The 19420-nt window shown below is 38.9% G+C and overlaps 1 protein-coding gene across 5 annotated transcripts in view; it reads left to right on the forward strand.

Moving 5' to 3' along the window:
* Positions 1-19420, forward strand: part of MTA1 (metastasis associated 1) — a 76575-nt gene that overhangs the window by 40736 nt on the left and 16419 nt on the right. For 4 of the 5 annotated variants that reach the window (XM_071751301.1, XM_071751300.1, XM_071751302.1 and 1 more), the window contains exons 11-17: positions 3723-3781; positions 9849-9964; positions 10854-11005; positions 12694-12883; positions 13190-13279; positions 14839-14991; positions 15656-15691. In XM_071751301.1, coding sequence (XP_071607402.1) covers positions 3723-3781; positions 9849-9964; positions 10854-11005; positions 12694-12883; positions 13190-13279; positions 14839-14991; positions 15656-15691 — 796 coding nt within the window. Of the gene's footprint in view, positions 1-3722; positions 3782-9848; positions 9965-10853; positions 11006-12693; positions 12884-13189; positions 13280-14838; positions 14992-15655; positions 15692-19420 lie in introns of those variants that run through there. The other variant, XR_011727232.1, reaches the window with a different exon arrangement.

A 19420-nucleotide genomic window follows, 5' to 3' on the forward strand; every position in this document is an offset into this window, starting at 1 on the left:
CCTCAGGCATTGACCAATATTTGGCATGTCCTGTGGTTGGGCACCTGGGTCTGGAATGGGATTTCTCAGATTTCTTTTTGATTGGATCACTATTTAAATTACAGAGGGGTCCTCAGGACAAGTGAAAACCCTTTTTGCATCAATTCTGAATTACTTTTAAAAGGAATATTAACTGCATCCTCATCCCAGTATTTTACCAAGTTCAGTCTTTGACTGAAACATTTCCCTCTGGTTAGGAAGTAGCAGGAAAGTGAGATGTGATGGAAGCTGGCACAGTGGGGAAAAATTCTTACAGAGAAATGAGGTCATGGTCTGTCTTTCCCCATTGAGCTGTGTGTGTTGTTGATAAAGTGAGTGCTGTCTGACTACAGCTGTTTAGGAGACAGTAGCTGAGTGTACTCAGCCTCTACTAAGCTCAATATTTGCACTAAGTGGAATCCATTTATCCTCTTCCCTGCATCTTTTAATGTTACCTCACTTCCTTTAGTTATAAAAATCCATCTAGCAACATGGTAGGTATCAGAGAAGTGAGGGAAGTTGTTTTATCAGTCAGTGAAAAGTAGGATCTTAGGCTGTTGCCTGAAAACATCTCTCCTGTGCAGTCCAAACAGTAGTTAGAGTTATTGGGAAAGATTAAAATGAAAAGCATCTCAGTTGCTCAGAAAGTCCATGATAGATTTGCAGTGGTGAAGTTTTGTTTCTGCCCATTTTGAGGTGTATAACAGTGGTGGTGCTGGGAGTAAGGGGGAGAGAGGAATTTCTTTGGAGTGGCATTTGGGGAAAGCTTCCAGTTACTGATCTGCACTTAGGAGCAGGATGAGTAGAAGCTGGAGAGGTAGAAATTGCAGTTCAGACATATGACATCAGTTAAGTCTGAGCTGAAGACCTGATCTCAAATTCCCAGCTTGTACAAGCAAATAATGCTATTAAACATTTATAAATAGCCTGGAAGAGCCATCTATAAATAACCACAAAAGTGCAGAAAGTTGTATTTGAAATAATGGTATTTTACATTTATATTTTACTTGATGTATGCAAAGTCTTTGACAAAGCACATCCCTCACCACTTTTTCTGTCTGTTTCCTCCTAGTTTTTCTGTCTGTGTAGATTGTTTCCTTAAGTCTAATACCACAAAATGGTTCTGGGGCCGACAGCATTTTTCTACATGACATTCTCAGATGATTGAATATTCCCCAGCCATGAGTTATTTTCATTAAAAATAATATTGATAACTGGCTCTTTGAATGAACTTACAGATGTCTGTTTAAACTGTCTCTGTGAGTTACACAACACAGTAATGAAGTTTTTTGTCACCAGTCAATTGCCTGCTTTAATGAAAAAAGTTAGTTAGGAGTTAGTTATTTAGGAGCTGTGTAAATCCTGTATTTCCTTCGAGATTTTCTTGCAGCAAGAAATAATCCTGTCATAATCCTGAAGCAGAATCCATCTGTTTCTTGCCACTGAGCAAGGTAAATTTTGTGTTGACTTCAAACTCTGCCTTAGATCTGAACAATAAGGTAATATTGTTGGTATACCTGGGATCAAAAAGCTTAATGCAGCACTTCCCTGACTTGTGAGTAGGATACTCTGATTCAGATCCATGGAAACTGACTTTTTTTGGGGTGTGCAATTGAATCCAGTATTTTTTTTTATTTCTCTTTAAATATACCATGCTTTTGAACTTTACTTGTGTAAATAGGAGTTCAGTGGTTTCAAGAGAAAGATTGACCCTCCAAGAACAGGATTGTTAGAAGGAGCTGTTCCACTACAATGTCAGCACAAAATTTGTGGTCTGACATAGGCTTCTGAATATCTATCCAAAGTTAAAACAACACTTTTCTAACTGTTGAGCTGCAGCTGAGAAGAGCTCAGGACATGGCAAAGTATATGCTTTATTGAAGGCTTTAATTTATTTTTTTTTATTTTTATTTGTGGTTGAGGAGCATGCAGCTTCAACAGGAAGATCAAATATTATGAATTTCTACTGTTCTGTTTCTTATGTGGAAGTGCTGTTAGAAAAGTGTAGGAGGAAGAGACAGAGAAAACAGTTTTTAAGATATGGGTAGTGTTGAGAAGATGCTGGTGAAAGTGGAAGTGTCCTGTTTGGCTACATAAGGTAGAAAGATTAAAAGGAAGGAGCTCTGAGTAAGTCTTGGTGTAGATAGAAAATATTTTCATTGTGACACTACCCTGCTTTCTACCTAGCCAAGAGCTGTGACTGACATCTTAATGTAACAGCCTTCATTAAGTACTGTGCTAGCAAAGTAGGAATAACATCAAAGAAATGGTTTTCTGCCTATATTGGACATTTTATCCCCAAACACCTCCTGTTAAGTCTGTACTAACATGGAACTATGGTATTTTTGGCAAGCAAGTGACAGAGAAGGTGAGTGCTACACAGCAGTTCTGAGATGTGTTGATGGAGCACAAGCAGCTGGAAACACTTCTCCCAAATGCACCATGGGCTGGGTAACTTTTCTGTCCCATTTTCCCCACATCTCAGCAGCACTTTATGCTCAGTGTTCAAATAGAATAAACAGTTTGTAAGTTCTCCTCTAAATCAAGAAAATGGAATTTATCTTCCCCATCAACAACGAATAAAGGCTTAAAATTGAGGATGTTTGAGATGTTGCAGTGCTCTGTGGGCTTCCTCTGCTACCTGGATTTCTTCTGTTATTTCCTCTTTATAAATATTCACTCTTTAGAAAATGACCACAAGCATTTGATATGTCATGTGCTGTAAAACTCTTTCAGACTCAGCAGGTAGAATGGAAGATGTTAAATCTAGGGAGAAGACACAGATGTTGGTATTAACTCCAGTGTGTACAGCATTAAGCATTTTGATTCTTTGGTCCCTGTGGACAAGCTGGTAATAGTTCACCTTTACAGATGGTAAAAATAGATGAGGTAAATAAGAGCATATATTTAAGATGTACATAAATATCTCAAAGACAGAATACTTTGTTTAGATGATACTACTAGAAAAAGTCTAATATTCAGGAGGTTTTTTTCAGGGAAGAGGGCATTCATAACCACATAAAGAATTTAGAGCATAAATACACTTCAGGCACAAATTAATAAGTGGTAAAGGACCTTGCAAAGCACTTTCTCTGAAAGGATTATTCTGAACCTGTGTATCACTACGTTTCAGGCACTTTTCTTTTTTACTTTCTGGTATCAGTCACTGTCAGAAAATAGGAAACTCATCATATCTGCTCTATTCATTGCCCACAGTTAGTGCAAAACCAACCTCTTCTTACCTGGCACATTGTGGTACCTTCTGAAAACCTTCAATTTTCCCTAGTTTGTAAGAAAGGTGTATGCTGTATTTTGAGCTGTGTGCTGATCCCCAGGCAGCTGTAGGAGAGGGGGTTTTGCTAAGTCCAGGTGACTTATTTCAGCTGTTCACTCAGACTTTGCACCATCAAGCACAAAGCAGATCTGGGGGGTGAGGTTAACATTCATCATCAGTTTGCTAAGATGGTGTTTAATACCCTGAATTAAGCAGGAGGCCAAGGCAAATGACTTTCTGTTGTGGACAGCAGAATATCTCAGCTGCTTGTAATGCATTGTGCTTGCATGAAGCTTTTCCATTTGTAGCTTTCCAATGCTGTAATATATAAGTGCTAAAGTTTTTACAGGTCTATTACTTGACTCCCAGGTAAAATAGTCCTTGTTTTCCTTTTCTTCTAACTGTTCTGTTTTTTCTTTTGGTTTTAAAGAAACGATTGAAAGCAGCAGAAGCAGAGAGCAAGCTAAAGCAAGTGTATATACCCAACTAGTAAGTAACTTTTTGTATTGTTTTGGTTTCTGTTTCATTGTAGAGGATCTGATGTACCAGTTCCATGGCCTGCCAGTGTTATATATTTGCTTTAATTACATAATGAGAGACATAGTTGAACAAATAACAAACCATCTACTGATGCTTTCCATACCTGCCCACCTTCCACTTCTGGAGCAGAGGATATTTCCTCCAAGAGTAGCCAAGGGCTTTTCCTTTAGGGCTTTTCCTGTGCTGTCACATTGCTGGTTTCCTTCATCCTGTGTAAAGCTCCCATCTAAAAGCAATTGTTAGTTGTGTTCTAATATTTATTTTTACTGGGATCTGGGGACTTAGCACTGTTATGAAGAAGAAAGTAGCTGATTAACTACTCAATGTGTTACTCATTTTTTCAGTTGCCAGTGGGCCACCAATTTGTATATAGCTATATTTAAAGTAATATATAATGATATATAGTATGCATATATATAAGGATATATTTATATTTATATTTATATTTAGAGAGAGACTGTCATGTGTTTCTTCTCTTGCATTTCTTCATAACCCAGTCAACAGTTTTTACAGTGTGGAACTTTTAATCTCCTTTGTCCTTTCTTTTTTCAACTTTCACTCCCAGATCCATTCCTATACATAGCAGTCCAAGTAACTTCTTTGCTCTTCTATGCTCTCTCCTTTCAAATGGTTATGAACTTCTACCACATTTTGTTACTAAAGACAAAACTTAAGTTTTATGTATGTAGCTTGCAAAACAATCCCTTGTTTCGTGTGAAAATAATGGATCCCTGATTTGATTTCTTTTTCACTTTGAACAATTTCAGTATCTCTCCATGAATTAACTAAAAAAATTAAGTGTAATATTCAGAGTGAAATCAAACAGATTTCTTGTCATGTGATTTTTCACTTTTTGTGGATGATGTGACTCTGCAGGGAGACACTGGACATCAAATTAAACATTAAATTCACTGTGTGCTGAGCTTGTAAAGTAAGAGCCAATTTAATTTAGACTGGAGATGCAAAAGGAAAGTGCAGCCAAGAGAGCCTGGTAGTGTTGCTGTTGTATTTGCAAGGTTGTGGTGCTCTTGATAATGGCTGTCTGGAGTGGTATCTTGTTCCTCAACACTCTATCTCAGCAAGGTAATCTTTTTGCTATCTAGAAAATGTAAACAAATGAGAAACTTACCTCTCTACTTTAGGAAAAGGCTTCTATCTCTGCCACTGTGGTTGCTATTTTTGTCTCTGGCTTTGATTTCCAGTCACACTTGATTTTATGGATGTTATACCTTAGCATACATATTGTTTAATTGATAAATGGGTTTGTTTTTTCTCCTCCTTTAGTATCCTTTCCAGTGTATCAGGACAAATAGCAATTGCCTACATGGCTACTTTAATCCTACATGAATGCTTTTGGTGCTTTTTTGCTGTCAGTACCTCCAAATGTGGGAACAACTAAGTATTTTTAAGATTTTTGGGTTATTTCTACTCAAGTTTCAGTACAAGGTCTCAGGGAATGTATTGCACCTTTGTGACCTGTGTCACCTTCTTGTGACCCAGAAGAAGATTATATTCTTGGCTTGTAATAACAATACATGGTGTAGGGATCTAAATATCAATGTTATTGATTTGTCCTTATCATGTTACTGACCCCATTCCTGTTTTGAGGCTTGAACCATAATGATCCACTTGTCACCCCCAAAATAAATTGCTTGATGTAGGCTGTCACACGACCCTGTGCAGAAGCTGATTGAGTGAAAACTATTCTAACAGTAACTGGTGTAAAATTGTTGGCAGAGAGACACCCTGGAGGATATCAGACACAAATAATTTTAATTTTTTTTGGTGTCGTGGCTGTCTGCCACTGATAGGACTTTCATTTGTTCCTGTGATGTTAATAGGAAAATCTAAGGAGTGAAGAGTAAAATAATAAGAAAACCATGAGAAGTAATCTTTAAAGGTTATTTCTTATGCCACATACATATGATACAGTGAAGAGTAATTGCTCTATATGACGCTGTAGAGCTGGTGGTTTTTAACTTGAGGCTGTTTCCCAATTTTATAATGTGGGTAACTGATACATGGAGTGTCATGTGAGGTTATCAAGTCCTAAACCAATATCTTAGGTATTGGAAAAACATATAGATCCCAGGTATTGGACAAACATTTCTCTGTTCCTTCCAGGAACAACTCTGGTTTTGGGACAGAACCTGTAATTGATATGCCTAAATCCCATGCTTGAATTCATGGCTCTGCAGTGCATCCCTTAGGTTGAAAAGCACTAATATTATTTCCTGGTGAAAGGAAGAAGTATAAAATCAGTTGGATTCTGCATTCAGGAAACGAAAGAAATATTCTAGTTGTTTGCTGTAGCAATTTTATCTGTCAGTGGGAGTGGCATTAAATAAAGCAGCAGCAGAAGCCTGAATGCACAGAGACATTCTATGTTCTTACATGCTTCATATTCCCATCTGTCAGTGGGAATGTGGGGCTGGCTCAGAGACTTTTCTTGTTGCAGATGTAGTCTCATTCTATTTTTCCTTTCAGTGTGTACCCAAACATATTCTTCAGAAATCATATTCTGTGGAAATCATATTCTGGTTTTACTAATCCTACAGGCATCATGTGGTCTGGTTATGTTGCTGGTGCTTTTTGGGATTCATCTGCAAATCATGAAAGCTGAGACACAGTTTTCTGTCCCTTGTCTCTTTTTTGCTTTGATCTCAGTGATACCAGCAGAGGTGAGAAGGGAAAAACAAGAATGAAGTGCTCTGTACAGTCCCCAGTCTAAAAAATGTATTGATGTAAAATGTACATTTTAAATTTAGATCTGTAAATGTAAATGAATACATTCTACTTGCAGTGTTTTATCTGAGAATCACAAAGCACTTCTACAAGCTTCAAGTGCTGCCTCACAAACACTTGTAAAATGGGGAAATATTCTCCCTCTCCTGCCTCTTTTTTTAACTGAATAGAGAAACTGGAGGAAGAGTTGAAAGCTTTGGATGACTACAAGAGGCTCAACAAAATGAATACAATTTCTTTGTTTCTTAGTTGTGCTCTGCTTTAAGAGCAAGGCTTTTTTTCCTTGCCTATTTAACTGTGCAGAGTCCAGTGTAGTGTTTGTCCAGTTTCCTGAATACCTGGAAATCTTCAGGGATGTTTAGCTTGTAGTTGTTTTTAAAAACTAAAATTCTATCACTGTGCAGTGGGTTAAATTCTAGTAATTCATGTCGTGAAGGGACTTGTGTATTCTGCATGGTTTGGGATTATCTTCAAGTCGGGCTTTCTGGACAGGGTCTTAATTCCATGATGTGTGGCTCCCAGTGCCTGCTTTCCAAGTGTGTTTTATCACCTTGGTTCCTTTGGTTGAGGCTGATATTCTGCAGAATACAGCTGAGAAATGTGTGTTTGTGATCCCTGTTCTAACAGAGCTGACTGCTCCATTGCAATTTAAAAGACTTCCAGTCTTGATGGAGGAACTGGTAATGATAGTTTACCACACCATTAGTATTCTCACTACCTTATTTGCATCTTTCACTTCAGCCTCATTGATTGCCTAATGATTCATCCAGTTATTCATCTAATTCTCTTGTTAATAGCTGTAGCAGGCTTTGGTGAAATTAAGCAAGTTTAATTAACGGATCATCAACAATTATGAGCTTTTTACTTCTCAGATGATGATGATGATGATGACATTAGCTGCCTTATTGTTATTGCCACTGTGGAATTTGGGGCAGCTCTGGAGCTCCTTGCAGTTACTTTAATTGCACTTTTCCAAAATCCTGAAGTCAAGTTACTGTCACAGCTCCAGCCTCACAGTTTTGTTATCAGCTCTCACCCATGCATCCCTTTACTTGTGTTTGAAATACACATTTGGTGGGGGTTGTAGAGAGGACAAGGGACTCAGACCATCACCCTCCTTTCTGCAGGAAAATCTTAAGGAAATCTTTGTACTTGAGGCATGCATGCCAGTGCCTGCAATCTTATTTTCTACTCAGCATTTACAACCAGATGCTGTATGCTGCTCAAAAAAAAACCAAAACTTTTTTGTGTGCTTTACTGATGGATTGAAGACTCCTTTACTGCATTTTTTTTTCCAGGGGATAAATCAAGGAATAGAAGGGAAGCAAGATGTCTGATATTGAGCCCTAAAATCTGGATTGGAACCTTAGTTTTCTTCCAGTCTTTTGCTCTCTTCTGAGCAACAGTTTGTAACAGTCTGCATCTGTGAGGACTGTTTGTTTTACAAGCATGTTGGGAATGTTTGCACATGGAGCTTGCTAGTGAATCATTGGCAAAAGTTCTTTTGAAGCAGGTTACTATAGTGACATCCCAGAGAAAATGCCAGATAGCATGAATGTACCCTCTCAACTTTCCCATTGTTAAATGTGTTTGCAGATCTCCTGCCATCTGTGGTGTCAAAATTTCATGCCATCCTGATAAGCCCCTCAAAAGACTTCAATCTTCATAAGAGCCAGGCAAATTAGTAAGCAAAAGGAGAAGAAAACCTAATCAGGCTTGTTAATCTAAATGCTTTTTCTTTTTTTTTTTTTTTTTTCCTGTTTTCTCCTTCTTTTGGGCTGCATAAAGGCTGCTCAGGGTACTGAAGGAACAGTGTTTCAGTGCCACGTAGCCTCCTAAGCTTTCTCTTTGCAGGAAGGCCCTGAGCTTTACAGTCTGAAGCACCACCAGAGTATTACCTGAATTTTTTCTGAGACTGGGCAAATATTGTCATACCTCCTTATACAATGTCTGTGTGATCCTTGTAGGTCATTTACAGCCAAATCCATTATGTCTCTATAGATATGGAGCTTTACTGAGCTGTGTAGCTGGATATTTTCAGATGAGGAGAAGGATGACCTGGCTTCCAAGGCAGTGTCAGCTTTCCAGTAGTGGTTGGGTTTATTCTGGAGCTGCAAGGGCCAGGTGTCTTCAGAATTCAGTCACTTTGTTTTCAGGGATCACTGCTGAGAAAGTGAAACCTAATATTTATGTCCTATTAGAAATTAATTTGGCCATATTCCCCCAATGCTGTTTTTGCAGTGCCAGCCAGGGTGAAAAGTAACAACTGTCCTGGGTCACTGAAATAACTGTGACCCTTTGTCAAGTATGCAACTGATGCATAGAAAAATGTTTTCAGGGAGACTTCTTAAAGATACTTCTGCTTGAATAAGTGGATTCTAAATCATGGGTTTATAATTTGAAAAGAAAGGGAATATGCCCACTCCCTTCCATCTTCAGGTAAGAAAACATGAGGGAAATGAAGTCAGCACTACACTTTAGGCTTATGTTCAGAAGCTGCCACTAAAGGCTGCTGCTTTTTGTTGCTTTTATATGCTGAGCTCTTCACACCACCTGGGAGTCTTGTGTGTTTTAAAAGCTCCTGTGGTATTTTTTGAAACTTCTTGTGTGACTTCTTCCTCCATTCCTCAGAAGTCCTCTTGCCTCATCACCAAGTTGCCTCTGCCTTTCTTTTTCCCTCCCATCCTAAGAATTTTTTGGGAACGCTTCCTTTTCCCTGTGACACCAGAACCTCTGCAGAGGTTTTGTAGTGTTCCACACTGCTCTCTGCAACAAGGATTTGGCTACCCTTCCAGTCTTAGCTCCTCCCAGGAACTTTTTTTGCCCCTTGAGTCAACATTTTGAAGAGGAGATTGAGATGATATATTAGAATGTGTTAGTGACAGCTCTCAGTGCATTTCTTGCTCTGTGGATGTTAAGCTTTCAGGCTTCTTCCTTTCAGTAGAAACCCAAATGTTTTTCAATACAAGTGCAGGCCATAGCTTAAGCCTTGCCAGAAGGCTCAAATTCATCAATATCTCTCTGTATCTGCCATGTCCAGAGATTTTATTTGACATGTTGGGTGTGCTTGTGCCAGTTGTGTCTACATGATGCAAACATTTGCAGCAAGGCAACCTGACAATAAAGACAGGTAAGTACAGCTTGCTCTGGAAGCCCCATGACAAACAAACTGTAAATCTTCCAATATTTTTGGCCCCTATTTGTCTTAAAACAGGTAGGAAACTGCGTGCCCCAAGTAATGCTTGTCCTCCTTTTTGCTTTGTGTTTTAAGTAACAAGCCAAACCCCAACCAGATCAATGTAAATAATGTCAAACCAGGAGTGGTAAATGGTACTGGAGTGCAGGCACAGAACACGGCAGCAGGACGAGCCTGTGAAAGCTGTTATAGTAAGTGACATGCCAGTGTGGCACTTGTGCAAAGAGAGTGTGAGTGCTGGGGTGCAAGCAGGAGCCTAAAAGCTGTGTTGTGGGGTGAGGGGGGAGAAAAAGCTTTGGAAGGGTGGGGGGACAAAATTCGATGTAGCAGCATTTGAAGCAAAGTTGGGTTTTTTTTGTGTTACTGGTGTTACATTGGTAAATACAATTATGAAATACTTTAAGAGGGGGAGTTAGTAAACATAGCTGTTGGGCAAAGGCTTTGATCACTAAGGTGTAAAATGAACCATTTTTCATGATTTTTAGTAGATACCAAAATATATTATATCTTTGTATTTGATCTGCTGCTGGATATTAATATACTGAGTTCTAATACTTGACCTCCTTTATGGAGAGCCTTTAAAGATGCTCACATATAGGACTGTGTAGAAATAAGTCACAGATCTATCTTACATTCTCCTGCTGTAAAATTAATATTTGGGGAGTTCCTGAAGACAGTCTCCTCTCTCTCTCTCCCAGGGTCCATAGAAATCATTGTCTACTACACTTGCAAAATAAGAGCTTTTAGTTTCATTAGCAGGGAACTCTCCCACCCTACTACTTATTTTTTCTGTTCATGTTTTAAAATGGTTTTGGACGAGTAATTAATTTTGCTGAAACATTTAACAGTGGGGATGGCAGTGAAGCCAGCAGCATCAGGTTTTCTAAGGTCTGTTTGAGCTTTTGCACTGTCTGTGTGATGGTTCTTCTTTTGTGATGGTTTTTCTTTTGTGATGGTTTTTCTTTTGTGATGGTTCTTCTTTTGTGATGGTCTTTCTTTTGTGATGGTTCTAAAGATAATAAGCTCTGAAAAGGGATCCGGTTTAAGGATATATATAATTTCCACCTTTGTTATCTCTAGCCACACAGTCTTACCAGTGGTATTCTTGGGGTCCCCCTAACATGCAGTGTCGCCTCTGTGCATCCTGTTGGACCTACTGGAAGAAATACGGTGGCTTGAAAATGCCAACCCGGTTGGATGGGGAGAGACCAGGACCAAACCGCAATAATTTGGTAGGTATCACAAAATGGATTCCTTGGTGCTCTGGCCTGGAGAGCTCGGTGCCATGATAGCTAATGAATTGTTGACTTTTCTTAAATATTTAATGATGAAATGAATGCCTTCAGGCTCTATTGTTGTCTCTGGGTTTGGGATTTCGTGTCTTGCACCTCAGCTTTGACTATTAAGTAATTCATGGCCAAGTACTCCCCTGAGAAAAAAAAACCAAACATCATTTGCTTAGCAAAGCAGCCATCAAATGCATGGGATAAGTTAATGAAGATGGAAAAAAATTGAAATGTCAGCCACTGTTTCTGGTATTCAGTTTCCATTATTTTTGCTGTAGGGAGAAGATGACATTTTTTTTCCATGAGGGGATTTATTAATTCCTGAAACTTGTTTCCTTTCCTGAGGCACACTAAGAACTAGATAACCCAAATAGCTGGTGGCTTTTTAGAGATCCCTTATCTTGTTTTTCTACTTCATTCTAATTTTTTTTAATTGATTCTCCTTCCTCTTGGATAGGTGTGAGTTATCATTACATGAGCTTCTTCTGATTTATTTTTCCCCTTTTATTTAAAAAAAAAAAGATTCTTGGAATTTTGCTGAAATTGGTGAAAGCACATGCTGCAAGCATAACACATTGAGCTTACAGGAAAAAGTAGCTGCATCACATAGAAGGATAGTCCACACTGACTTTTGGTCTTAGATTAATTTCTTTCCTTTCTCCTAGTCTTTGCTGTCATTCCCTTTCTATTCTTTTTCTTGTGTTTAACATCTGTCCTTTCCAGGCTTCTGTTTGCCTTCTGAAGCTACCCTATTGCTTAGATAACTGCCAGGTTTTATCAGCCTTATACCTCTTGTTTGTTAGTTAAAAAAGATGTAAATAATCAGAAAGGGGAAAGCCTTGTTCTCCCCAAGCTGAAATTTCTTCCCTGTTTTCCAGCCCTGGACAGGTTTGAGATAACAAGGTACTGCTTCAATTATCTTATTGGTTGACTTGGTTCCTTTTCATTAAGGAATACTCTGTTTGCTCTCTGTAGATAAACATCTTTCACTATTATTATTTATTACATGCAGTGAACATTTGACAGCTCTGTAAATGCATTAACTGAGTTTAGAGTGAGAATTAAAAGCAATGTTTTCCAACTTTGAGACAAAAACATTCTTGCATGCTCAAAGCTTACTTTGGGAAGAGAGTTTGTGATGTATATTTTAGCCATACAGCTACTTTGTCATTTTCCTCTCCCTCATACAATTGTTTTTTTCTAAGGAGTTTGCATTCTACATCCAGGGCACCTATAGGCACCCAAAGCTTGAGAGTTTCTATTGGCTCTGTAAGCACCAAATCATAGGATAGCACCAGGTAACTTCTTTAGTTCTGACTTTTGGATTCCTACTTTAAAACTTGGGACAGCACAGAAATAAATACTTCCCTGTGAAGAGAAGAATGTTTACCCTCCTATTATTCTTTAAGATATTTTGGAAGAAAATCACAAATGTTGATGGGTGAGATTTGGGGAAGAGGGGAATATTTTCATCTGTTATACTGTTTCTGTTCATGTCTTGTGAACCAATGGTTTAAAAGTGATTTTATATTCTATTCTTCTTTCAAGTCCTACTTTCTAATAATTATTTATTAGAAACGATATTTATTTTTCTGTCTTTTTAAGAAACTATCTTAATTTTTCTGTCTTTGTAGAGTCCTCATGGGGTGCCAGTACGAAACAGTGGGAGTCCCAAGTTTGCTATGAAGACAAGACAAGCTTTTTATCTCCATACAACAAAACTGACCAGAATTGCCAGACGTTTATGTCGAGATATCTTGCGCCCTTGGCATGCTGCAAGACATCCTTATTTGCCTATTAACAGTGCAGCAATTAAAGCAGAATGTGAGTGGTGATGGAGCCAATAAAGTTTGAGTTGCAACTTCTTGACACGCTCTCTTGCATGTAGCTACTTGTTTCACAGAACCTGTGTGGTTTTTAACTGATTGTAGGCTAGGCAAACAACTTCAAGCTTTCCTGAGTTGATTTATTTTGCATTCTGTGTTGGTCTCCTGTTGCCAAGATGTACTCGCAACTTGTAAAATTCCTTTTGATTGGGAAGCTCTTTCAGGACACTGGAGTTTATTCAGTTGGTTTTGCTATAATATCTAAATGTCTTTATTCCTCTAAATATTCTTGTTTCTTTTACAGGCACAGCACGTTTACCTGAAGCATCAGAAAACCCATTGCTGTTAAAGCAAGTGGTTCGGAAGCCTTTAGAAGCAGTACTCCGGTATTTAGGTATTAAAAAAAAAACCCAAAACCCCCATAACAAACAAAAAAACCCTAGCTAATTCTCCTAGCAATTTCTTTTTCCATTTGGCTACTGGCTCTGGATTAAAAAAACTAATAGAATCTTCCCATGAGCTTGTCCTTTTTCCTTTTCCTACTTAATTTGACAGACTGGTGGCTCAGCAATCCACTCAGTATCAGAAACCTTTTCAGATGAAGGGAGGGAGGTGTTTGTTGTGGCCTCCTGTGCACGTGGGGACAATTTACCATCTGACCAATTTGGTCAGTCCACTGTTAAATTTTTGGGGCTATCTGGAAGCAGTTGCTATAGTTGGGTGTTCCAAGAGAGTTCTGTGCCCCTCAGCATGTGAATCAGCTGCAGGCTGTTCTGTTCTGGAGCTTGACACAAGGGGACTATATAACCATTCTTGGTTTATTTTGTTTGTATATATTTATATATGTGGGTGTGTATGTATACAAATGTTGTCTTGAGGAATTGGATCTCATAGGCTGATCTGTGGGGAGGGTACTGAGGAGCTCTAGCCAGGACATTGGTGTAAGTTTTAGTGCTGGAAGAGGCCAGCTCTGAGAGATGCCAGCTCTGGAAATAAGTGCAAAATTATTTTCCACAGTGTTGATGATTGCTAGAGATACCCTGAAGCCATCTCAGGTTGTTAAAGCAGTCTAACTTGAGTCTTGCCATAGAAACCTGTCTTGCACAAGTGGTACTTTGAAGATGTCCAGATTAACAAGGAAATTAATTGGCTATTTACTCTGAGAGGAAACACTGGAGTTTATTTTACGTTTCTTTGAACATTTTTGTTGATGAAATTTTGCAAGGCTCAGGGTTTATTAAATATTTACTGCCTCTGTGTTGAATGTTGTACTTCTACTGTATACTAATGAGGTACACAGATTGAAAAATCTTTGGATATGTATAGTGCAACCAAATAAAGCCAATAAAGGGAGAAGTTTTGCTGTTAGATAAAATCCTGCTTTTTAATAGTTGTACAGAATGTAGCAATAGACTGAGATTTCATTAGTGTCAGGGTCTCCATTTGACCACTGAGCTGGGGTAAGGGAATGAAAGAAATGAAGTTGGAGTCAGTCTGTGTACTCTTTATTGTGGTGCTCTGAATCCTCATTTGTTTGACCTGTTTAAAATTTTTACAAACCTTGCAAAATCGGCAAAGTTGTAATTTCCCTCAGAGTTTATGGGCAGGGCTCCCCAAAGATGGCTTCTATATACACCCCCAAAATGACCCCAAATTGTTGGAGAGTAATGTTTTAGAAATAGATACAAAGTACTTTTGTAATCAGCTCACAATTTAGGGCAATATTATGATTTAGGATAAAATTATAACATTGATTTTAACATCTTCAGTAGAGGTGAGCTCCTAAACATACTTAAATTGCTTAATATAAATAGTAATCTCCAGTCAAAATTATTGACTGACCTAGTTTGTATATCAGGTGATGTATACTTGGTCACCTTGGAAGTTTTCAGATTTATAATCCCAGTATCTGCAGTAATAAAAAAACAATTGTTTTTTTTTTTTTTACAACAGAGTCTCATCCGTGTCCTCCGAAACCAGATCCTGCAAAGAGCCTGTCCAGTTCTCTCAACAATCTGACTCCTGCTAAGTTTACACCTGTCATTAATAATGGGTCACCAACTATCCTGGGGAAAAGAAGTTATGAACAACACAATGGAATGGATGGTAAATATTTTTCTGCAGAATGTGTATTGTCTTTGTAGGCTTTTTCTTCTACCCTTTTGGTATCCAAGCAGATTATGTAAAACTGTGCGTGTATATATATAATTCCAAGTTTCTTGAGGGAGGGTTTTTTTTTTCCTTTTTTAAATCACTTGTCCTGTTTCTCCTCTTGGATGAGACAGGTGATGTGTACTGCCTGGGTGCAAGTGGAACCCTGCCCAGTTTCACCAACCTTGCAAGTGGGATGGTGAAGGAGAAACTTCCCTTCAATTTTTAAATGAGTAGCACGCAGAAAACCTTAGCAGCTTTCTCCAGTGATATTTTCTTTTGAGGTTTACCACCTTTTTAACTCGTATGTAGTAGGTGTGCACTTCCCAGGTGGCTTTCAAATGGTCTTAAGAGGAGTTAGAAAATGGAGAGTAGCTCTCCTTAAGAGAGGAAAAGAAGAGTTGATTTAATGGTGACTCTGAGCAGGGAGGGAGATGCAGACAACGTCCGAATTTTTTTACCTTTGTTTTTTAACTTCACCTGTGGTTTATCTAAAATATAACTGCAAACATTTGATAGCTTATTGCTTGTGTTGTAACGTTAAGAACTTTTTCAACTGCTGCTGTTCAGGTTGCTGATGTGATGTTTTTCTCTTTTCTGTTCACTTGTGCTCTGTCAGGCAACATGAAGAAGCGCCTGTTGATGCCTAGCAGGGGTAAGACCTTGAAGCTGCGCTCAGCTTATGCTAGGAGAGTGATTTTTAGTTTCATCTGCTGGCTTGTCTGTGCTTTGTGGCTAATGAGTCTGTGTGCACCTTCTGTGTTGATGTCTTAAGTGTTCCTTGGGTAATCATTTCCACCCATGGTTATGCTGCTCACCTTCCAGGCTTTTCACATGCAGCTGACACAACCCTCCTGAAGACGTGAAGTGAAATGTTCCCAACTGATTGCTAATTCTTCAAGTTGACAAGACATTTTCCTAGCAATTTTGGGAAAGTGCTGAAAGCTGTGATGGTTGGTTTGAAGCTAGGTGTTGCTTCACTGTGTAACTTTTAAGAATTCCAAGTTTCGTATGTCCTGAACTACTTTAAATTCACATCGACCAAAAGAAATTATTCACATCAAGACCTGAGTTCAGGCCTCTCTATTTTCCACAGTGAGTGGACACTCTCACTGGTGAGAGCCTGTCTGCAGGTTCTCTACTTGAGGTAGAAATGGTTTTCAGAATTTTTACGGGTTAAATACTTGTTTTCTCTGACTATTGAATGGACTTGAGAAGTTTTGTTTTGTGATAATGCAGGGAATGTACATAAGATGTTACTTAACCAAATCCAACACAACAGACCAATACTGAATAATTAGGATGTACAAATGCCATCGTGAGACAGGCAAACACAAAAATTTAAGCTAGGAAGGAAGTGGCCCACACAGCATGCCCTGGTGTAAGCTTTATGGTTATGGCTGAGACAGTGGAACTGTTACCAATATTTACCTGCATGCAAACGTGGAGAATGCAGTAGGAATGAGGACAGTGATTGTCCCACTGTGTTGCTCTCTTTGGGAATTTACCCCTTGGTAACACTGTGTTTGTTGAGTTTTTAATGTGCTTTTTAAGTTTGGGGGTTGCTGCCTTGTTCAGTTTGGGTTCCTGGGGTGCTTTGTTCAGTAGTGAGTGACGTAGATGGGGTGTAGCTCACTGAATGTCCCCAGCTCCTAGTGACAATCTGTCTACTGCTCCCTGCTAAATGTCCTCATCAGCAAGGGGACTGCTGAGTCACTCAGCAAATGACATGCTTCTAAAACTCTGAGATGTGGCCTAAAAGAGGGAAGTGGAAGAACTGACCCTTCCCTGAGTCTCTGTCTGCATAGAGCACTGGATTTGGTAATCTCAGTCCATTTACTTACTGGAAATGGAGGATTCTTGTTCTAGTGCTTTAAAATGTCTGTCTGCTGGTATGCATATTTGATCAGATACATTTCAGGCATAGCTTTTCCTAGAACAGTTTGCAAAAAGAAGATTTTGGAGAAGTATGTGTTCAAGCTGCTCAAAATAAGTGTTTCTCTGAAGCAGAATGCATGGTTGTGCAGGAGCTGGCTCTCACCAAGTGCCTCCTGCTTCATCTGCTTGGTCTGTTCTCAGCCAGCCACTGAAATACATGAAATACTGTTTGTTCCTAGGTAGCAGAGTATGATTCAGTCCCAGAAACTGTTTAGCTGTTGGGATAGTGAGTGTTAACCCACTTGTGAGCAGTTCAGCTTCAACCTGTTGATTGAGATTTATTTGTGAATGGAAGATGTTTGTCATGTAGCTGACATCTGGAATATTTTATGGTTGCTGGAAGCTTTTCAGAAACAGAGAGGGAAGGCAGCCACCTGCAAGGAAACAAAGTTTAAAGAACTTGGATCAAGACCTGCTGGGCACAAGGAAAGAGATGGTGGGAGTTTGGTGGAGCTGCTTCTGACCTGGAAATTTGTGTGCCAGTGCCACTTAGCACTGTTCCTCAGTTGCCTTGAATGTGAGGTGGTTAAACTTTGCTCATTCTGGTCCAGTTTCCTGTCCCATGCCAGCACTGGGAATGTGGTGCTCAGACATCTTCTGAGCCTGAATGGTTTCATACAGGATTAGAAGTTTCAGGGACTGCTGGTGGGAAGGGAGAGGAGGAGGTCAGAGGAGAGGAAGAGCACAAGTTGGAACTGTCGTGAAGAAGGGGTGAATGGCAGCAAGAGTGATGAAACCTTCAGAATTAAAAGGTCTGAATCAGTTTTCTATCCAGAATGACTGATTTTTTTTATTTGTAACTGACCAAAATAGAAGAAAAATATTAAAATGTTACAACCGGTCAGATTCTTCATTTACATAGCTCCTGTTGATAATATGGAAAAATATAGGTGTTTTTTGGTTTTTTGTTATGCCTTAAGTGCTATGTGATGGTTTAGGTCATTGTAGGAGTGTACTCCAAAGAAAAGCTGATGTTGAGATGACTTCATGGAGAATTTGTGCAGGAAGACCCTTTGCCCACCTATGTTGAAATAGCTTTCAGGGAAATGGTAACCTGCTGCAGTGTTATCTGAATTATCCATGGATTTTCTGCTTCTGAGCTGTGTTGGGGGCACCTGGAAGACACCATATGATTTGGACAGGTCAAAATGTTTGATGCATGACAGTGGGTGGCTAATATGGGGGCTTTAGCTGAAGTGATAAAAGCTTTGTGGTGCTTCCAGAATCACTGATCAAGTGTGAATGCTCTAAGTTAGGGCTGAGCTGATGGCATGCAAGGAGCTTGCAAGAGGCCTTCCTCATGGCCAGATCATGAAGTTACAGAAAATCACCAGATTGCTTTGCAGGGAATGAGCCATGTTTGCATTTTTGCTCAGCATAAAGCATCAAGATTCATGTTTATGCATATATATTGGTGGGCAGGTTTTAAATTACCATGGCACCTGCTGCCTTTTTGTTGGATTAGGCTGTTCTAATATTGCTAAAAACTGAACTGTTCATGTGGAGTTTTAAATGTTCCATTTTCACCTGAGGCTCTACCAGCTCCTTTGTATTTAGGACAAGAGGTGGTCAGTGGTTAGAATTCAGCCCTCAGAAAAGTTAATCAGGGAAGTACCTTGATGAACATTCCTGTTTAAATGAAAATGATGCTCCTAAATAGATACAACTAATTATGGAAATGTTGGAAATTGCTGAGTCCCTTATAAGAGTACTTCAGCTTTTTCCTCTTGAATTTTGTTACTAATTGGTTTGGTTTTTCTCTTGCTGCTCTAACTCCAGCTAAGTATCTTCTATCTTGTTGTTTTTTTTTTTTTTAACCATTCCTTCTTAACCCTGGAAAGCTGAACTTCTTCAGGCTTTGAATATGATTTGAAAGTTTTGACTGGTGCTTGAATTCCAAGAACAGGAAAATATTCTTAATCTTGTCCCTCTTTTCTCCCTCCACTCTATTTCATAAGAAGGGTGTAGTCTTTTCATCTGTTTTGTTTTCCTCTTTTCCCTTTCATTGCATTGGAGGCATCTTTATATATACAGTGGCCTTTCCAGCATTAGGTTAACATGGACAAACTCCTGCAGAGTCCTATTTTTATGGTATGAAAAGCACACATAGTCTCCTAAGATGTTCAATACAGTGAGATGTTAAAAATTTATTATGTTTTTTTTTTTTTTTTCCATTAATGCTCTGGAGCTTGGCTGACAGTATTTGCCCTAAAACTGCCTCTACAGCAAGTTTTACATTCTGGACTCTATTTTTTTCTTTTTTTCTTTTATTTTTTTCCTTGCAGTTATCCAGTATGGGGTTATTGTGATACTTGTCTATGCAAATTCCTACTGGGGCAAAGGGGGAAGCATTGTTAGATTTTTTTTTTCCCCCCTCTGTTTTATACCATGTTAGCTTTCATCTAATCAGATTTGCTTTTCAGGGTCATCACATGCACTCTCAAAT

The sequence above is a fragment of the Heliangelus exortis genome, chromosome 8 (genome assembly GCF_036169615.1).
Source record: "Heliangelus exortis chromosome 8, bHelExo1.hap1, whole genome shotgun sequence".
Taxonomy (NCBI): Eukaryota; Metazoa; Chordata; class Aves; order Apodiformes; family Trochilidae; genus Heliangelus; species Heliangelus exortis.